Here is a 22676-nt window from a genome sequence, read left to right as displayed (position 1 = left end):
AATTGGTGGACTCAGCTGGGGTGCCCCCTGTCCCCCCTGCTGTTCGCCCTCTACATGGAGGCTCTGGCCGAGGGAGTTCACGGCAATCCTAATATCTTTGGGACCACTTTCAGGGGGGAGAACATAAGATCAGCCTGTACGCCAATGATGTGTTAGCAATGCTGGACAACCTGGCGTCATCCTTCTCAGCATTCACGATTGAGTTAGAGACATTGGGCCTCACCTCAGAATTCCGAGTTGACATAACCAAGTCTCAAGCATTAAACGTTTTGATGCCACATGCATTCAAAGCCCACCTTGTGGCACAATACCCTATTCATTGGGCAAAGTTGATGGTCCCTTATTTGGAGATCAAGCTTGCCTCAACTGTCCAGGCAACCTCACTCCTAAACTATCAGTCTTTATACAGTCACCTTAAGGCTGAATTGGCCCGATGGGGATTGCACACGATTTCATGGGTGGGTAGAGTTGCAGCCATTAAAATTAGCATTTTGCCAAAATCCTGTATCTCTTTCAAATGCTTCCCCTAGCTCTCCCAAAAGGTATGATTACCAAATTACAATCCAAACTGCACCAATTTGTCTGGGCTGGGAAACTACCCCAAATGAAGAAAGAGGTTAGCTACTTACTTCCAGGTGCAGGTGCACTTGGGATACCAAACCTCCAACTATACTTTCAGTCAACCCAATTAAGGTATCGAGTCAAGTGGAACATATATGAGTCAGAGTGACACTGGCTCTTCCAGGATGGGGTGGGGCCAGCAATTCCCTTTGAAAGATTCCCTTTCTGAAGAAAACACAGAGACCCCGGAATCATCTCTCTCCGGCCATAAGAGTGACAAATGGAGGCCTTCCACTTCCCCTCTACCTTGACGCCTCTGCTTGATAACCCGGACTTCCTAAAAGGCAATAACCCCAGGTCATACTCCAGATGGTGCCAGTCCTACTGCCGCTCGGTGGTACATATGATGGATGAGGAAGGGGTGATCCCGTTCACACAACTACACGTGGACTATGCTATACTCGAGACAGTTTTGAGGGGGTGGGTGACCCAACAAACCCTTGCGAGCTTGGGCTATAAATCGTTATAATAAAAATGCCTACAAGGGAATTTATTCAAACTTAAATCACAGGTGACTGATCACTACCATTCATGAATAACTGATCACTCTGATTAATTTATTACCTGTTAGTTTTGTTTTTGTCTCATTATTTTAGGCACAGTAATCAAAATACTGAAGGAAAAATGAAAAGCTACACGGGTATTGTATTTGTTGAATGATATCACTTTATAAAAATTTGTAAAAATGGGGTACTGTTACAATGAGAACAAATCATCAAAAACAAATGGATTAGAAGTAAATGAATTATTCATGTAATCCACTTGTGCTGAAGTCCACTTTTAGTAATTACGTTACACTGAATCTTCAAGATTCAGTGTAACGTAGCAATACCCGTGTAGCTTTTCATTTTTCCTTCAGTATTTTGATTACTGTGTCTAAAATAATGAGACAAAAACAAAACTAACAGGTAATAAATTAATCAGAGTGATCAGTTATTCATGAATGGTAGTGATCAGTCACCTGTGATTTAAGTTTGAATAAATTCCCTTGTAGGCATTTTTATTATAACGATACTCGAGACAGAGCAATTGAACTACTGGCAATGTCATTGCCTTTTAAATCCTGACAACAAGACGGCGATGCAGAGACATCTCACCCCATACTAATATGGCTGGTTTCTAAGACACCTGACAGACACTGATCTCAACTCTCCTCACTCTCCTCTCCCAACCCTCCAGGCATATCTATAAATCCAATCAGGTTCGCTGGGGAAAAAAACTGGGGAGACATCTGAACAGTAAGGAGTGGGAATATGTACATTACTTGGCCCTCCCTACCACTTGCTATTCAGCCCTTACCGAAACATTCATGAAGGTAGCCACATACTGGTTAGTGACACCGTAAGCATGCACAAGATCGACCCAACCAAAAGTGCAACTTGTTAGAGGGGGTCTGATGGGGGGGGGGGACACTGGTACATCTGCTGTGGGATTGCCTGCGCATTCAGGCATACTGGTCACAAGAGCTCAAAGACATTGACCAACACCTATACACACAACTCCCTTGATTTCTTTCTTACACAATCCAGGGGTTACCCAACCCACTCACTTCCCCCCTGAAAGCCATATGGGGGAGGCAGATTTGCCTAGCCCTGGGCACAGCACTTCAGAACATCCTGTCACACTGGGGAATGGCACATTTACCCACACACTTGGGCTAGCTTCACCACCTTTGGCTTATTCTGGGTAAGGAGAGGATCACCCTTTCTCTTTCCAATCAAAGAGCGTGTTTTGGGAAAATATGGTGTCCTTGCGTATATCCCTCTTTACACACAAATTCAGGTAACTAACTTGCCCCAAGTACCTTCACATCCTATGATAGTCGGCACTGTCCCCCATTGGTAATGAGACTGCCTCATGATCTTATCGTTGGCTTTAAATGTGATGTTACTAAAGCACCCTGAGCATTTTTTTGGGGGAGGGGGGAGGGACGTATAAGGGGGTTCTTTATTTTGATCTTGTTTGTTGCTCAGTCAAACCAAGACTGGTGGATTCGTCTGTCAGTGTTTTATATACAGTCGTCTTGCAATGTATCTCTTGGTGTTAAAAGAATAAAGAGATTCAAACTATAAGATGCAGGCCCTGGTGTGCAGCTGAAGATTTTGACGCATCACTTGCTCGCGGCGGGGAAAATCAACGCAGCTCCTATTTCTCTGTTGCCACAGCGACGCCAGCACGTCCGGATTTTCCATGCATCGCACCTGTGCGTCAGGTTCTCCATCGACGTTGCCCAGCAGTAAGGAACCCAGGCTAAATGTCCGGAAATCCATGCATCACCTCCCCTCGCAGTAAGAAACCGACGTATCACCTCCCCTGGCAGTAAGGAACCGATGCATCAACCTTCTCTGAGATGCAGTAGGTAACCGATGCATCACCTCCCCTGGCAGTAAAGAACCGATGCATCACCTCCCCTGGGAGTAAGGAACCGACGCATCACTTGTTTTTACGATACGCACCTCCCTTGTGCTTGCTTTCGTATTTGATTTTAAAGCATCGCAGGTGCTTTGTGCTAAAAGTGACCCATCAATAGATTTTTATGGACTGAACTGTTTCAAGCATTTTAAGAGCGATATCTTTGCTTATATATGTTGGATTTTTGACATTGTGGTCTTGTTTTACTTAGATAAAGATAAGTTATTTTTCTACACCTGTGTGTTGTCCATTTGTAGTATTTTCACTGTGTTACTATGTATTTATGTACAAGTGCTTTACACATTGCCTCTGAGATACGTCTGACTGCTTATGCCAAGCTACCAAGGGGGTGAGCAGAGTGTTATCTTAGCTGTGTAATCCCCTTACCCTGACTAGAACGAAGGGTTCCTACTTGACAGCGTGCAAGCCACTGCCTACTAGAGGCCCCTATTTCTAACAACGTAATATTCAGTTTCATCTCTTTGAAATAGGACTCGAATGTCCATATAGTAAAGAATTAATTTTCGTCCAGCTGGCAATAGCACAAGCATTAACTTAATCTATTTTCCCTTGCACAGTTTAGCACATTGATGTTCAAACTGGAAGATATTAACTGGATAGAAATAATATAGGTTCATAATGGTACGTGCATGCTCGAGAACGTCCACGCACAGAGTTAATACAAATTAACAAGTTTCCTTAGCAGTCTTTGATCCTTCCTCAATTTGTTGGAAGATCCTACATATCTGTCCTCGTGCCTCCAAGTGGGCAACTTTTCCTATGCGAACACAAGGTGATTACATGTTAGTCTCTTGAGTCACGCAATCCGATGTACAACCCTGGCTCGCATTGCGAACTCTGTTCTGCCATTGATGAAAAAATGACTGGCTTTTTCTTGGGGGGCGTTCATTGCACAAGGTTAGGGCCACAGTGGCTGCCAAAATCAACGTAGGGTTGGCACCCACGTGAATTTCCATGGTGAATTTTAGAAACTTTACTGTCCACAACGATATTTTTTTGGGGGTAGTGTGGATTTTTTTTACCATACTTTTCCTATGTAAAGCCGTGTAATCTTCATGAAAAATGTGTATAACTTTATCAGACTTCCTACTTGTACACACCTGTAGCTGGAATGTAAAATAACATTAATTTCATCCAACAAAAGTGTAGTGCTAGGCCCCATAAAGTCATGTTGCAATATAACATGTAGTAGGAAGGCGTTCTGCTACGGTTTTGTGCTTTATATAAAATAATGATATTTCTCGAGAAACTTAGATGTTTGTCCTTCGAATTGTAGGTCAATTCTAAGTTCAGGGATTACTGTTTAAAACTTATCGCACATATAAAATTATGCATTGTTATGTTGTAACCTTGACTGTGTCCTGTACTATTAAAAATAATTTTCTGTCTCTCTATCTTTTCTTTCAGTTTGTGTTCTCATGCTTTTTCATCTTTGTACATATTCATTCAGCTCCTTTATACATTTGGCCCATTATAATGTTTCTCTTTTTTCGTTCCTAGCGGCTTGTGTAAAATCCATCTGTCTAAATCAGATCGAAAGGTTACCAAACAGATCAACCTTGGCAAACAGACAAAAACCGTGTATGACATGCTGTTCTACCTGAGCGGACAAATGCTTCCAGGGATCACAGCCAGTCAAGCACTGCCATCAGACCCTACCGAAAGGGTTCTACAGCTCCATTGGCAACACAGCACTCTTCTCACCTTCCTTAAGTAAGTAGGCACAAAGAGGACAGAAATACTTGGGCAAGTCATTAGCTACGTGGGTCAGCAAAGTACTCTGTTAGTTGTGCAAATGGAGAAATTGATAATTTCGAAGAAATTTGTTGCGATCAAATGATCATTAGGATGATGAGCAGGAGAATGCATCTTCTGGTTAGACAAGGGATTTTGGTAATAGGAAGTTTCAGGTGCAACCAGGTGCAAGTGCCTCTCTGTATGTCAATGATGGTTCCCCATTTGTCGTGTCAGTGTAGCGTTTCTTCAGGTGTCTTATGTAGGATTGTCAGCAGTGAACAAAAGGGCATACTTCCTTCTCGTCCTTTTGAAATGTTCACCAATTGTACAAGACAGTGTGGTCAAAGTGAACAAACCTCATACCCATTTTTGCGCTCCCACTTTAAGGAAGCGTCTTTAGTGTGCGTAAGGGGAGGCCACCTAAAAGATGTTGACAGATACAATGAAATACATACCCATGACTGTCAGCACCATCATAATCTCGTGAGGCTTTACAATTTAAAAATGTGTCCTCTTTGCTAGGTGTATGCACAAATTAAACTAGGGCTTAATCTTACACATATCTCATTGTTCATGCTGAAAAATCACCCACATTTGCTTAAATCATTTTTCATTTAATAGTTGATTTTGACATGGTTACTGTAATTTATGCATGGTAGAGACAGATATCAACAAATTATATACACTAATACACCCTGCTCAACCACACACTACTATTCTTACTCCAAAATCCTCTCTAATGAAATGGGCACTCCATTGTACTTCCACTAGTGGCAGCGTCAGGTCATTTATACCTTTTAACTGCAAGGCTCCAGACCCTGGGGTCGCAGACCCAAAGGTTTGAACCTATAGCATCATTAAAGGCAGCTACAGATGTTCATAATATGCTTTGTTTCCACCCCAGGTGGCCACAGGCCACACTGTGCCAGTAACTAGATGTTTATTTATAACTGTGTTGTGTATATATATATATATATATATATATATATATATATATATATATATATATATATCTCTCTCTCACAACACAACTCCTGCTTCACAAGGAAGAGAGCACGCACACGAGGACTGCTGCGTTAGGGCTTTTCTATTAAAAGTACCTCCTCCGACCCAGCAGAAAGGAAAGACGCGTTTCGGCAGACACAGCAGCCTTTCTCAATCTAGTAAGCGCCATTTAAAAAAAATATATATACTGTGTCCCAATCATAGACATAGAAAACATATAAGTTCATATGATGTGTTAAAACACATGAATAAATAAAGTTATATTCAAAGTACAGTACAACATGATCATAAAATAGGATGTATTCAGAGAACGCACAATGCATTACGATGTGCCTATTAAGTGCAAAGTGCATCAGCAATCCACTAGAACCACCTGTACATACATAGTTTGTAAAATTAATAAATCGCACTGGGGATGTATAGCCATTGCATCCATTGTGTTGGAACAACCATTATTATGTTACCAAACTTTAAAAAGTATAGCGCAAACCCCCTCCGGTGGCACTAGTACAATACATATGAGAATCATGCTGCTAACTGCATAGTAAACTGGAAAATACGGAAAACTCATCTCATTTCCCCAAACATTTCAGAGCATGTGGACTACTGTTGGTGAGGCCACCGTTACGTGGCTATATAGCAAACTGCTATAGCTAACACCAATACTGTTAAATACAAGATAATAACAGTGCCATATAGGAAACGAGTATAACCACCCGAACACAATGAAATCAAGCAGAACGGGACTACCTATCCCATAATCCCACACTCAGGTAATAGATGAACTGGTAAACAGCATTGATAAACCTTATGGCACACACATTGTTGATGCCCTGAAGTTCTTTTTCAAAAGAGTTTCCTGTCCCGTAGCAGTACAAAATAAACAACTCAGCAGTGTAATCATCTTCTATTTTGATTAACTGATGTATCTATCCTTTAACAATATGTATGACACGTTTACAAAAGTTCACAGAAGTTGTGTACTCTCAGTATCAATGCTTCTCCTTGCCCAAGTGGGCTTCAATAACAGTAAATATATACACTGTAGGATTTCCCTCTCATTTGTTTTTAAGATCTTGTAATCAATTAACTGATAGTCTTTTAACAATAAAAATAAGCTCACACAACACTATGAGACATTATTAATTTGAAATTCATTACTTATCTCTGCCCACGTAGGCAGTAGGCGTCAACACATTTGATTGTTAATTCTTCTTTCTACCTACTCGGGTATCTCCCAAGGTTGATTTTCACAGGTAAAGTGTGAATACATGCCGTGCATGAAGTAATCAGGCACTTTGCAAACCTTCAAATTAATGTATCCAAGAGCCTGTCAACAGGCTGCACAACTGTTCTGTATTCGTGTAACACAGTCAAATAACAGACAATAGTGCAGACAGGGGAGGGTGCTCAAAATGGTGAGTTGGTGAATCTTTTTGAATTTGCACTTGTAAATCCTAGGTTGTCAAACAGTAGTTAACAAAGAATGTCCATATGGATGTTTTTGTCTCCATTTTATGAGCAATCAATAAAGAACAACCTGGAATAGTTAGTCTGCGGGTCTCATCAGAACATTTGTGATCTATGAGTGGATTTGAGTGGATCTGTGAAGTAAGCAAGAGGGTCCAGGCACTGTATGATTGTGGTTACAGACTATATAGTGAATGTGTCTCAGTCTGCACGTACCTCGTTCTATAATGTACTGAACCAGGGAGTGAGTTTCTTTTCACCGATGAAGGGTAAGCGTCTGCCTTCAGATCAGACTTTCATCATCAACAGTGCTTCAGTGAAAAGTAATCCGGCATGAGACATGCTGTAGTAAATGATGTTGCATATATAAACCGCACTATACTGCATTACCACTGGGAAACGGCCACTACAACGCGGCCGTTTCAACGAAAACCTTAACCACGCATGCATTACAACGCATGCGTGGTTACAACGAAAGCCTTTACCACGCATACGTTTACTACAAGGTACGTAGTAAAGGCATGTGTGGTAAAGGGTACAATTAAAAAAAAGGGGGGTGGGGGCTTCCCCCCCAAAAAAAACACTAACCATTAGTCGAGTTGTGCAGGCAATCGGCGTATTAGAGGAAGGAAACGGCCGTTTCTTATTTACTACGTATGACGTCACCACGGAAAAATACGTGGAGAAGGATATGCGTGAAAATAGCATTCCGTTGTAACGCATGCGTGGTAAAGGCATGCGTTACAACGGAGTTCGTTGTAAGAACATACAACCATTACCACTAGTGTCCCTAAAAGGTTCATACCCCAGACACTACTGGGTGAAGGTCATGATTTATTAGACTGTCTGTGTTTATACATCGTTATATCAGAGCACATACATGGGCCACAATATTGGTGATGGGTGGGATCCGATGAATGAGTTAATAGCAATATACATATTCTATATTTAACATACAACATATATCATTGGTAATTACTCTAATCAGACTCTGGTAATAGTTTGCTTTTTAGATTTAGAGCTGTCTATGCTTGTTTATATAACTCTTAACGGTCTCATATGAGTGAGTAGACCTTAAATCATAACAGTACTCGATAGATCATACATAACCAACTTCTGTCACTAGTGTTTGTATCAGACTGTGAGTTCAACAAAACACAGTGCTTAATTTGTGAAGGAATGAGTGCTGGTACCCAAAGCTCTCCTCACCTGCTCATGTCCTGTGCTATTTAATGTTAGGGCACCAAAAACCAAGGCTGCTTGGTCTTGAATTACCCTCATGCCTCTTTACTCCCCTAGCAGACACTCTCTGCTCCTTTATATCACTCACTCTTGCAGGATCCTGCTTTCTCCCTTTTTCTTTCTCCTTACTCCTTTGTGTGTTTTTCCCTCTCTTGCTCTCAAAGCGTCTGATGAGGTTACATAAGTGCTAGTCCCCAAAAATGAATACCGTGGGCCATACTAGCTCCAGGGTCAGCTCCTGCGCTAAGGTGAAGGAGCGTCGCCCTACTGCTCACAGAGCAGAGAAAAAAGAAAATAAAATGATAATAACCTCGTTATTATCATTTTATTATTCTGTGCTACGTGGCTGAGGAGGACGGGCCTGGGGTCAAAGGGGGAGGAGTTGATTGCACCGTCTAAAGGTGCGTGACTGCTTGGCCGGCTGTCTCGGGCCGGCCAAACACTCATGTGCACTTTGCCACTTTCCCACCAGGCTTTAATGCACAGCCTGGTGAGGAAAATGCACAGGTTCTCTATCACCATCTGAGCGCCGAACCACGGCACTCAAACTAATCACAATGCTGCATTGCAGTGTTGTTATTTGCTATGGGGAGCCTGGGTACTTCCCGGTTCGGACCAAAGAAGAGCGGCAACACGGCAAAGAGACGGCGGCCGTTTTAAAGGGAAGTGGTTTTTTTTTCAAACCCCCCCGCCCCCCCCCCCAGCCGCCACTTACCAGCTCAAATTAAACACTGGCAAAACACTTATATAAGGAGACAGTTCTAAGTTCATGAGTTGTTAATTCTAAACCTCACTGTGGTATGTCTCCTAATGACCTAATCAGAAGTAACAGACAGTGTCATTCTGACAACAGTATCACCACATCTAGACGAGCATCTGCACCATACAGTGCACGTACTGCGGGTGCAGCGTGGGCGCTAGAAAGTGGTTGTGTACTGCCCCCGCCGCTACCAAAAGATTGCAAGCTACACAATACAGACACCCTGGTAATTAATTCTGGAGGCTGAAATGATCGTCAATTTTCGGACACTGCAGGGATCTGAGAAACTTTTATGTGCTCTCATATACTGCTGCATTAAAACAGGTAGGTTACTAACTCATGGCCTTTACTCACCCAGTATCTCGGGATCTCAGGTACCTTTCAGCAACACTAGTGGTTATGCAGTATGGTGGTGGTTATATATGCTTCACCATTTCCCAATTGTGTGTCCTGCCTGATTAATTTTCAGTGTTAATGAAAGTCTGATCTGAAGACAGATTCCTCCCCTTCATTGGTGAATAGAAGCTCATACCCTGGTTAAATAAATTATTGAACAAGGTACATGGTCAGTGTGACGCACACTATAGAGGATGTAACCCCAGACAAATATCCCAAGCACCCTTTTGTTGACTTTTTTGACTTGACAGATTCATAGACAGACGGCTTGTGTCCTGATGAGATCCGCAGACTAACATTTCCAGGTCGAACTGTGAATGACACTCCTGATGCTATTTATTGATTGCCCAAAATGAAGACAAAAAGTCCATGATGGACATTCTCTGCTAACTAATGTTTGACAACCCAGGATTTATATGTATAATTTCAATAAGATTTGTATACTCAGCATTACCAGTACACACTCTTGACTAGGCTATGTTATTTTTCTGAGTGACACCAATACAGAACAACTTTGTTTCACTTTGAGAGGCTCTTGTTAGTGTTTATTTGAAAGTTTGCTGTTAGCTGATCAATTCATGTAGGGTATATAGGTAAACTTTACCTGTGCAAATCAAGCCCACAGAATCCGTTGTGTGTGGTTCCAGATATTCAGGGGCCCCAGGAACTGACCTCAAACAGGACTCTTTATCTTCAGCCAGCCCTGAGTATTACAAAGGAGTCTAGAGCACAGGAAGCTTTGCTAGGGGTAGAAATATAAATGGGATGTGTTTTAAGTAATCTGCATAGTGCATAGTATGTATAGGTATATAGATCTGCATAGCATAGACATGTAAATATCCAGAGTAGTGTTTTAATTTCTGCAACTTCCCATTACGCTTGCTACATAAAATTCACAACATTATACCATCAAGCTACATTGCATGATTACGCTGCCATTCATAGCAAAATTATAGTATGAGAGCATGTGAACAATGTGAACAATCAGAACCCGAGTGGCTGTTGTTTGCAGCAATTGTGTTTTTCGCATTATCATTTAGCGCGAAGTGCATCCTTGTATCAAAAACCGATGCACAGTTGCACTCTGTCTTGAAACTATAGCGCCAAATTATGGATTTGCATTTTGCTTAATGTTGACAATATTTTACGTAATTACACAGAAGCCAATTACACTAATTACACTAATTTTCACAACCCTAGAAAGGGAGAACATTTTCAACAGAAAAGGGCACCTGCCTTTTCTCTAAATGTGGGCACTTTATATCTCAGTGAGCTTTGAATATGTTCATCCTTCTACATCATACTATAGTGGTATGCTAACCTCAGGAGTAGAAAACATAGTAAAAAAGGTTTAATCTCATAATATGGCATGGGTTTAATAAACAAATTCGTTCATCGGGATAAGTTTAGTTCAGTCTTTATATTTTTGGTCTTTATGACCTGATTTGGTCTTAATCATACACTCAATTCAATATATAGTTAAGTGACCTGTACAGAGAGTAGATAGCATTGTACAGTAAACACATACCTTTTAGAAGAATAAACGCATAGGAGGGTACATATCGTAAGCCCACTCCATCTCTTTGTTAAACAGGTATTCGCTTTCCCACCTTACATGTTTAATTGCAGTTTTGGAGACTGTTATGAGAAACATTAATTTTCGAGAAATATGAAAGATAGTTGATCTTTAAAAAAGTGACATGATCCTGAGTCGGTTGATCTTTAAAAAAGTGGCATGATCCTGAGTCGGCTGATCTTTAAAAAAGTGGCATGATCCTGAGTCGGTTGATCTTTAAAAAAGTGGCATGATCCTGAGTCGGCTGATCTTTAAAAAAGTGGCATGATCCTGAGTCGGTAGGCTAAACGCTTTAAACGCAAGCAAAGGTTTCATTCCTATGTTGATATATATTGTTGTGTACATTGGGACTTGTTTGTAGTGTGAGTGTGTGAAGTATGAGAGTAGTGTGTATGAAGTTGGATTTAATGTGTCAGTTATAAATATTGTACATTTTTGTATTGATTGTTCATATTATATGTTTGTATATAGCTTGTATTAATACTATGCACAATGAATTTTTTTTTTGCAAAATTTATGAAAACAAAAAAAGTGGAATAAATCATTAGATGGTGTAACTAAAAAGCAGATGTTTATGTTTTGTTCATAGAGGGCTATAGTAAGACTTTGTAGGAGGCTGTCTCAGTTTTGGCAATCGTGTTGTTCTATTTTTTAATCCACAATAGCCTCTCCATGTAAAAGAAACAGATCCTTAAAGGAGGCACCGGGATAAGAAAAATTATAAAACCTATCCTTTGAAACCTTATGCTCAGTTACTAGTAATGACAGTAAAACATTTTTTTTAAATGTGCAACCCCAGGGTTACTGATGAAAATAATCCTATAGGTAATAAAGGGGGGGACAAAGCTCACTATTTAAGTGTTTTGGAAAATAACGAAAAATCAATAATGTTGGTCTTTTATAGAGTAAATTTCCTCTTGACTAAATTCTTAGGCAGTCCCTAGCTTGTAGACCATTTGTGTCCAATTTGAGTCTCCAAGTGTTTAGATAATGTTCAGTTTTGAGAATGTCCAGAAGAAGCAGTGGCGGCTCCAGCAGCGCCCCACTGCCAGGAAGCAGCTAAAGAAAGGAAAAAATAAAATGATAATAACTTAATGTTATTATCATTTTATTTTGTCATCCTGCTGTCGCAGCATGCATGAGGGGGCGGGTGGGGCTGCAGAGAAAGGGTGGAATGGTAGAACACTCCTGGGCACAATAACTGTTTAGTCGGCCCTTTTGGGCTGCCCAAAACAGTCATGTGCGCCCTGACCATTAATGATACTTTTTTGAAAAGATATATTTGTGAACAATTGTCTCAGTGCATACCTAGTAGTACCCTCACCGTTTCTTGTTGATTGAGTCATGTGCACTTCCCTGTTCTCCATGCAGGCTGCATTACAGCCTGCATGGAGAACATGCCCACCCTTCCAGCCCCTGGCTGAGCGCTGTGTCACGGCGCTCAGACCAATCACAACGCTGCATTGCAGCGCTATGATTGGCTGCGGGGAGCATGGGAGTCCTGGTGCGTACTTCTTCCTCACAAGAAGCCAGGAAGAGGACGGAACGGGACACAGTAGAGGTGGCGGCGGTTGGCCAGCCAGCAGGCCGGGAGGTAAGTGATTTTTTTCCCTGTTTTCCCCCGCCCCTTCGCCCCACCCGCCCCACTGCTGCTAATAGGTAGCAGCCGCGACTGAGAAGAAATGCAATGTATCTCAATAGAAATAAGTTGCATAGTCATTAGATAACAGCGGTGATTGCCCTATTAGGGTTTGGTGGGAGAGGCCCCCACCATTTTCCAGCCATCACTGATCTAGTCATCACCCAAGATGAGGGCCTGAACTCAGCTTAGCTAATGACTGCATTTTGCTTGTACGCTGCATGAAGCACTGAAGCGCATGACCAGTCTGCTAGCATGATATACAGCGGAGAGAGTGCTTGGTTGGAAGGTTGCTAAATTGCAGTGTTTTTTACTAAAGCCAGTGGTCCCTAGGAACAAGAAGGTTTTTTCTTTAGCTTAACATACGCTAAATAGACAATATGTTCTTTGTCCAACCGAACAGCATTTATTTAAAATTAAGTATTTAAACAAAGGAATCAAACAACAAATACAAGTGGGACGAGACCTGCATCCAACTTAGGAACATACACAGGAAACATATAAGGAAGGGGGCGGGAAAAAGTTTCAGGCAAGAGCACAAAGTCTATGTACAGTAGTATTTAGACTTGATTTTCAGAGGACTACCACTGCATTTTGTAATCCAGAGCTATCAGACACATATGGTACATATAGTGTCGACGACGTTTCGATCCCTTAGGGGAAAATAATGGGATCATCTTCAGGACAGTGAAAATAAACATGCCTTTGTGCAAACATTGTCATTCATGTTTGTCAATTACAAAGTATCAATAAATAAGGTCAATTACTGGGTAGCAATAAGTACAAAATTACAGTAAGGGGAAAAAAAAGGAGGGGAGGAGAAGTGAAACTGAATTAGAGCATATAAAGGCAGACCATATATTTTTCAATTTTACCTGTGACTATTGTGAGAAAATAGAAAGAATGCGGCGCAGTGTTGAAAGCATTGGTGACAATTTCATACATGTGCATTTCAAGTTGCCTGTATAACGATTGAGGCCTAATCATAAGATTGGTTTGAGGCGCTAAAGTTAAAACAAGTGAGAAATAGAATAAGGGCATATGAAAGAGTGATACCTGGTGCCTCAATAGAGAAGAAGATTATAAACAGTAATGGTTACTTGTGAGCAAAACTACAATTCAGGCACAGATCACGAAGCGCGTGTTGGCAGACGAAGCCTAATTACATAGTGACTACGGCAGTGGGAGGTGCTGTTCTGGCTTTACTAAAGCTCCTTGTATTAGTAATTTAAAAATCTGGTAATGCCGCGAGCGGTCAAGATAAACCGAACGAGGGCAAAAATATTTAGAACCGGGTGGTGCCTAGAAATCGCTATATGGCCATGCAGTACAGGAGGAGTGTCCCCAATTTAATAAATAAAACCAAAAGGTTAACAATTACCAAAGGTAGACCGGGGCTCAATGGCAGGGGCACAATGGCACAACTATGGTGGGTAGAGTTTTACAGATCTGACTCGGGATCCTGCAATTCAAGGACCCGTAGTTAGAGCGGAGGTTCGGCTTGTATCTGATAAGCACCCAAGGCTGGGTGTGGGAAAATCTTACCGAGGTGCCTTGAAAAGTAACCGGGGTCTGCAATGGGTAAATAGTTCCTTTGTGATTAAAAGTTGGTTGCCGCTTCCTGATAAGGGTCGGTGTAGGTAAACCTGGGGGCCAAAGTAAGGTCAGTCAGTACTATGTCGGCATTTTAAGTACAAGGTGCCGGTAACAGGGGCGTTTGACTACTCGCCGAGTAAATACTCGAACAACTGCTCCAACCGGGTGATCTGGGAGTGTGTCAGAGAGGGGAGAGCTGCGGTGGTATAGCCGCGAGGGTGAGCACGTGACGTGATTACAGGCAAGGCCAGCCTGGGGAAATTGACGGCGGCCATCTTGTAACAGATTTGCATGCATTGATAGATAGCGCAATACAGTACAGCTGTGGTATGGCTTATGAAAACCAGATAATATGTATTAACCAGATATTATGTACAGTGGTGCAATGTTGGTGTAAGGTCAAAAAAAGTAAATGAGTGATAAAGGTACAATATTGGCAGTAGAGTGACGAAATTACGTGAGAAAGCATATGCAATATGGGCACAGTTCAGTGAGGGTCCATTGGTTGCATAATAAAAACCAGATATTTGCAGTATTTAAAGTGAAGTGAAGTATTTAAAAGAGAGAGCACATACAGTATGGGTACAGTTCAGTGGAGGTCCGTTGGTTTGTACAGTTATAGTAGTGAGGTCCAATCCTAAATGCGATTAAGGCCATTGTGTATGCTATCAGTTCTAAGTATCCATTTTGGTTCCTCCTTGTTGAGCAATTGGTTAATATCAGCACCCCTTGGGGGAGGTTTGATTAAGCTGATGATCGTCCATGTGAAATCCAATTCGCTATGTCCAAGTTCCATGAAGTGGTCCACAAGCGGTGCATTCGGAGTCTTGCAGCAGATCCTGCTGCAGTGCTGTCCAATCCGTAGTCTGACCTTTTGGGTTGTCTGTCCCACATATATTTTTGAACAGGGACAAAAAATGGCATACACAACATTTGCAGTGTTACAATTCAAGAAATACCTCCTTTCAAACTAAGGGGCCCATTACGATGTCGGGCAGATTGCCTCCGCCAGGCTGGCGTTAGCCACCGCCGGCCTGGCGGAGGCTGCCATGCTGTGCATGGAAGTGCACAGCATGCTTTCCTGCCATTGTGGCAGGCGGTGCTGAGTGCACCGCCCGCCACAATGGTAGGAATGCGGGATGCGCCCGCCACTGTGGCGGGCGCATCCTAATGCTGGTGATGGGAGCCCCGCCCTTACGGCGGCCGGTCTCTATTACCACGAGGATGTCGGACGGGCAAAGTCCGCCCGCCATCTTAATGACCCCCTTAATGTGGTTGAAGGTGAAATCTTTGCCCTCCACGGTATTATCACATGCAATACATTCGCCGCATCTAGCATGGCCCAAGAGGCCTTGCCTGAAACTTTTTCCCGCCCCCTTCCTTTTATGTTTCCCGTGTATGTTCCTAAGTTGGATGCAGGTCTCATCCCACTTGTATTTGTTGTATGATTCCTTTGTTTAAATACTTAATTTTGAATAAATGCTGTCCGGCTGGACAAAGAACATATTGTCTATTTAGCGTATGTTAATCTAAAGAAAAAACCTTCTTGTCCCTAGGGACCACTGTCTTTAGTAAAATACTATACACCCAAGGTCCCTAAACCTATTTCCTTTGGGTTCCCTTGTCCTATTTGAATAGCTCAATTGCAGTGTGGCCTATGTGAGAAGCGTTTTCATATTATGGATGTTGGAGTGTTGCTCTTTTCTTAGATTGCAGTGACCAGGTGGGTGATTGAGGAAAGAGGTGTGCATTATACAGACCCTCCAGGATATCGCGATTTCGCGATTTGCCGCGAAATCGGCACTTTTGAAAAAATGCAGCGATTTTTACCAAAGTGCCCGCGAAATCGGCACTTTAGTAGAAATCGTGGCATTTTTACAAAAGCCGCTATATCCTGGGGGTCTAATGGTTGTTGGTTGTAATCCTGTTCATGGGATTAACTCCGAGGTTAGGCAGCTAAAGAGTTGCGTGCTGCTCGCTCAGTCACACTGTTAGTAGTTGTGCCCTGATTCGTTGGTGCCTCGATTCGTTGGTGCCTCAGAGTGACCATGCGGTAACTGCAAACACAACAATGATGGACAGAATGTGGATCAATGTCACACATTCACCCCAGTCCAAAGATCTGTGCCCAAATCCATCGTTTTCCCACTCCACACCACCCTGGGTTAGACAATGGCGATATGCAAATCAGCGCTGACCCTGTGCCCCATGGGAACAGTCCAGTCCGAACTACAAAAGCCATGTCCTTCCCAGAACGGAAACAAGCATCCGAGGACCGGCCCGGTTTCGAGATAACACCTCTCTTCAGCCCGGCTAGCTTGATTCCAGTGGTGTGGAGTGCCTGGGACTCACGTCTGGGCATCCCCAGTACACTTAGAGCGGTAACTGCAAACACAACAATGATGGACAGAATGTGGATCAATGTCACACATTCACCCCAGTCCAAAGATCTGGGCCCAAATCCATCGTTTTCCCACTCCACACCACCCTGGGTTAGACAATGGCGATATGCAAATCAGCGCTGACCCTGTGCCCCATGGGAACAGTCCAGTCCGAACTACAAAAGCCATGTCCTTCCCAGAACGGAAACAAGCATCCGAGGACCGGCCCGGTTTCGAGGTAACAACTCTCTTCAGCCCGGCTAGCTTGATTCCAGTGGTGTGGAGTGCCTGGGACTCAAGTCTGAGCATCCCCAGTACACTTAGAGCGGTAACTGCAAACACAACAATGATGGACAGAATGTGGATCAATGTCACACATTCACCCCAGTCCAAAGATCTGGGCCCAAATCCATCGTTTTCCCACTCCACACCACCCTGGGTTAGACAATGGCGATATGCAAATCAGCGCTGACCCTGTGCCCCATGGGAACAGTCCAGTCCGAACTACAAAAGCCATGTCCTTCCCAGAACGGAAACAAGCATCCGAGGACCGGCCCGGTTTCGAGGTAACACCTCTCTTCAGCCCGGCTAGCTTGATTCCAGTGGTGTGGAGTGCCTGGGACTCACGTCTGAGCATCCCCAGTACACTTAGAGCGGTAACTGCAAACACAACAATGATGGACAGAATGTGGATCAATGTCACACATTCACCCCAGTCCAAAGATCTGGGCCCAAATCCATCGTTTTCCCACTCCACACCACCCTGGGTTAGACAATGGCGATATGCAAATCAGCGCTGACCCTGTGCCCCATGGGAACAGTCCAGTCCGAACTACAAAAGCCATGTCCTTCCCAGAACGGAAACAAGCATCCGAGGACCGGCCCGGTTTCGAGGTAACACCTCTCTTCAGCCCGGCTAGCTTGATTCCAGTGGTGTGGAGTGCCTGGGACTCATGTCTGAGCATCCCCAGTACACTTAGAGCGGTAACTGCAAACACAACAATGATGGACAGAATGTGGATCAATGTCACACATTCACCCCAGTCCAAAGATCTGGGCCCAAATCCATCGTTTTCCCACTCCACACCACCCTGGGTTAGACAATGGCGATATGCAAATCAGCGCTGACCCTGTGCCCCATGGGAACAGTCCAGTCCGAACTACAAAAGCCATGTCCTTCCCAGAACGGAAACAAGCATCCGAGGACCGGCCCGGTTTCGAGGTAACACCTCTCTTCAGCCCGGCTAGCTTGATTCCAGTGGTGTGGAGTGCCTGGGACTCACGTCTGAGCATCCCCAGTACACTTAGAGCGGTAACTGCAAACACAACAATGATGGACAGAATGTGGATCAATGTCACACATTCACCCCAGTCCAAAGATCTGGGCCCAAATCCATCGTTTTCCCACTCCACACCACCCTGGGTTAGACAATGGCGATATGCAAATCAGCGCTGACCCTGTGCCCCATGGGAACAGTCCAGTCCGAACTACAAAAGCCATGTCCTTCCCAGAACGGAAACAAGCATCCGAGGACCGGCCCGGTTTCGAGGTAACACCTCTCTTCAGCCCGGCTAGCTTGATTCCAGTGGTGTGGAGTGCCTGGGACTCACGTCTGAGCATCCCCAGTACACTTAGAGCGGTAACTGCAAACACAACAATGATGGACAGAATGTGGATCAATGTCACACATTCACCCCAGTCCAAAGATCTGGGCCCAAATCCATCGTTTTCCCACTCCACACCACCCTGGGTTAGACAATGGCGATATGCAAATCAGCGCTGACCCTGTGCCCCATGGGAACAGTCCAGTCCGAACTACAAAAGCCATGTCCTTCCCAGAACGGAAACAAGCATCCGAGGACCGGCCCAGTTTCGAGGTAACACCTCTCTTCAGCCCGGCTAGCTTGATTCCAGTGGTGTGGAGTGCCTGGGACTCACGTCTGAGCATCCCCAGTACACTTAGAGCGGTAACTGCAAACACAACAATGATGGACAGAATGTGGATCAATGTCACACATTCACCCCAGTCCAAAGATCTGGGCCCAAATCCATCGTTTTCCCACTCCACACCACCCTGGGTTAGACAATGGCGATATGCAAATCAGCGCTGACCCTGTGCCCCATGGGAACAGTCCAGTCCGAACTACAAAAGCCATGTCCTTCCCAGAACGGAAACAAGCATCCGAGGACCGGCCCGGTTTCGAGGTAACAACTCTCTTCAGCCCGGCTAGCTTGATTCCAGTGGAGTGGAGTGCCTGGGACTCAAGTCTGAGCATCCCCAGTACACTTAGAGCGGTAACTGCAAACACAACAATGATGGACAGAATGTGGATCAATGTCACACATTCACCCCAGTCCAAAGATCTGGGCCCAAATCCATCGTTTTCCCACTCCACACCACCCTGGGTTAGACAATGGCGATATGCAAATCAGCGCTGACCCTGTGCCCCATGGGAACAGTCCAGTCCGAACTACAAAAGCCATGTCCTTCCCAGAACGGAAACAAGCATCCGAGGACCGGCCCGGTTTCGAGGTAACACCTCTCTTCAGCCCGGCTAGCTTGATTCCAGTGGTGTGGAGTGCCTGGGACTCACGTCTGAGCATCCCCAGTACACTTAGAGCGGTAACTGCAAACACAACAATGATGGACAGAATGTGGATCAATGTCACACATTCACCCCAGTCCAAAGATCTGGGCCCAAATCCATCATTTTCCCACTCCACACCACCCTGGGTTAGACAATGGCGATATGCAAATCAGCGCTGACCCTGTGCCCCATGGGAACAGTCCAGTCCGAAATACAAAAGCCATGTCCTTCCCAGAACGGAAACAAGCATCCGAGGACCGGCCCGGTTTCGAGGTAACACCTCTCTTCAGCCCGGCTAGCTTGATTCCAGTGGTGTGGAGTGCCTGGGACTCACGTCTGAGCATCCCCAGTACACTTAGAGCGGTAACTGCAAACACAACAATGATGGACAGAATGTGGATCAATGTCACACATTCACCCCTGTCCAAAGATCTGGGCCCAAATCCATCGTTTTCCCACTCCACACCACCCTGGGTTAGACAATGGCGATATGCAAATCAGCGCTGACCCTGTGCCCCATGGGAACAGTCCAGTCCGAACTACAAAAGCCATGTCCTTCCCAGAACGGAAACAAGCATCCGAGGACCGGCCCGGTTTCGAGGTAACACCTCTCTTCAGCCCGGCTAGCTTGATTCCAGTGGTGTGGAGTGCCTGGGACTCACGTCTGAGCATCCCCAGTACACTTAGAGCGGTAACTGCAAACACAACAATGATGGACAGAATGTGGATCAATGTCACACATTCACCCCAGTCCAAAGATCTGGGCCCAAATCCATCGTTTTCCCACTCCACACCACCCTGGGTTAGACAATGGCGATATGCAAATCAGCGCTGACCCTGTGCCCCATGGGAACAGTCCAGTCCGAACTACAAAAGCCATGTCCTTCCCAGAACGGAAACAAGCATCTGAGGACCGGCCCGGTTTCGAGGTAACACCTCTCTTCAGCCCGGCTAGCTTGATTCCAGTGGTGTGGAGTGCCTGGGACTCACGTCTGGGTGATCTGGGAGTGTGTCAGAGAGGGGAGAGCTGCGGTGGTATAGCCGCGAGGGTGAGCACGTGACGTGATTACAGGCAAGGCCAGCCTGGGGAAATTGACGGCGGCCATCTTGTAACGGAGTTGCATGCATTGATAGATAGCGCAATACAGTACAGCTGTGGTATGGCTTATGAAAACCAGATAATATGTATTAACCAGATATTATGTACAGTGGTGCAATGTTGGTGTAAGGTCAAAAAAGTAAATGAGTGATAAAGGTACAATATTGGCAGTAGAGTGACGAAATTACATGAGAAAGCATATGCAATATGGGCACAGTTCAGTGAGGGTCCATTGGTTGCATAATAAAACCCAGATATTTGCAGTATTTAAAGTGAAGTGAAGTATTTAAAAGAGAGAGCACATACAGTATGGGTACAGTTCAGTGGAGGTCCGTTGGTTTGTACAGTTATAGTAGTGAGGTCCAATCCTAAATGCGATTAAGGCCATTGTGTATGCTATCAGTTCTAAGTATCCATTTTGGTTCCTCCTTGTTGAGCAATTGGTTAATGTCAGCACCCCTTGGGGGAGGTTTGATTAAGCTGATGATCGTCCATGTGAAATCCAATTCGCTATGTCCAAGTTCCATGAAGTGGTCCACAAGCGGTGCATTCGGAGTCTTGCAGCAGATCCTGCTGCAGTGCTGTCCAATCCGTAGTCTGACCTTTTGGGTTGTCTGTCCCACATATATTTTTGAACAGGGACAAAAAATGGCATACACAACATTTGCAGTGTTACAATTCAAGAAATACCTCCTTTCAAACTAAGGGGCCCATTACGATGTCGGGCAGATTGCCTCCGCCAGGCTGGCGTTAGCCACCGCCGGCCTGGCGGAGGCTGCCATGCTGTGCATGGAAGTGCACAGCATGCTTTCCTGCCATTGTGGCAGGCGGTGCTGAGTGCACCGCCCGCCACAATGGTAGGAATGCGGGATGCGCCCGCCACTGTGGCGGGCGCATCCTAATGCTGGTGATGGGAGCCCCGCCCTTACGGCGGCCGGTCTCTATTACCACGAGGATGGCGGACGGGCAAAGTCCGCCCGCCATCCTAATGACCCCCTTAATGTGGTTGAAGGTGAAATCTTTGCCCTCCACGGTGTTATCACATGCAATACATTCGCCGCATCTGGCATGGCCCAAGAGGCCTTGCCTGAAACTTTTTCCCGCCCCCTTCCTTTTATGTTTCCCGTGTATGTTCCTAAGTTGGATGCAGGGCTCATCCCACTTGTATTTGTTGTATGATTCCTTTGTTTAAATACTTAATTTTGAATAAATGCTGTCCGGCTGGACAAAGAACATATTGTCTATTTAGCGTATGTTAATCTAAAGAAAAAACCTTCTTGTCCCTAGGGACCACTGTCTTTAGTAAAATACTATACACCCAAGGTCCCTAAACCTATTTCCTTTGGGTTCCCTTGTCCTATTTGAATAGCTCAATTGCAGTGTGGCCTATGTGAGAAGCGTTTTCATATTATGGATGTTGGAGTGTTGCTCTTTTCTTAGATTGCAGTGACCAGGTGGGTGATTGAGGAAAGAGGTGTGCATTATACAGACCCTCCAGGATATCGCGATTTCGCGATTTGCCGCGAAATCGGCACTTTTAAAAAAATGCAGCGATTTTTACCAAAGTGCCCGCGAAATCGGCACTTTAGTAGAAATCGCGGCATTTTTACAAAAGCCGCTATATCCTGGGGGTCTAATGGTTGTTGGTTGTAATCCTGTTCATGGGATTAACTCCGAGGTTAGGCAGCTAAAGAGTTGCGTGCTGCTCGCTCAGTCACACTGTTAGTAGTTGTGCCCTGATTCGTGACCATGCAGCATACCGAGCGAGTCCGCCGGACCTCACCCAGCCGACTCTGTGTGCGGCAGCTGGCTTTCATGTCACCCGCGGGTCCCTGCATCGGACTCTGGGGCCAGAGAAGTCGTGGCGGCTGGCCCTTCATACAGTGGTGCCTTGCTCTGAGTGCGTGCCACTCATGAACAGGTATTTATCATTCTTTTAGGATAATATTTTTTAATTCATCATAGGGTCGTGACTGTTATCTACAGTTGAGCCTGCTCAATAAGTGCGCTGGACGGGCTAAAGGCCACGGGCTGGGCTGCACATTTATTTACCGTATTTAGGGGCATTAGACTTGAATAATTAATGGCGCAAGGGAGTAAAGGTGAATCTGAAAGCGGGCGGACAGCAACGG

General features: G+C 44.6%; 1 protein-coding gene across 1 annotated transcript in view; it reads left to right on the top strand.

The window, feature by feature from the left end:
* Positions 1–22676, top strand: part of CFAP47 (cilia and flagella associated protein 47) — a 2858849-nt gene that overhangs the window by 582141 nt on the left and 2254032 nt on the right. The window contains exon 30 of the mRNA XM_078657910.1: positions 4555–4767. Within this exon, the coding sequence (XP_078514036.1) occupies positions 4555–4767 (213 nt within the window). The remainder of the gene's footprint in view (positions 1–4554; positions 4768–22676) is intronic.

Source organism: Lissotriton helveticus, chromosome 8 (assembly GCF_964261635.1).
Source record: "Lissotriton helveticus chromosome 8, aLisHel1.1, whole genome shotgun sequence".
Classification (NCBI taxonomy): Eukaryota; Metazoa; Chordata; class Amphibia; order Caudata; family Salamandridae; genus Lissotriton; species Lissotriton helveticus.
This window is presented reverse-complemented; position numbering and strand designations above follow the sequence as displayed.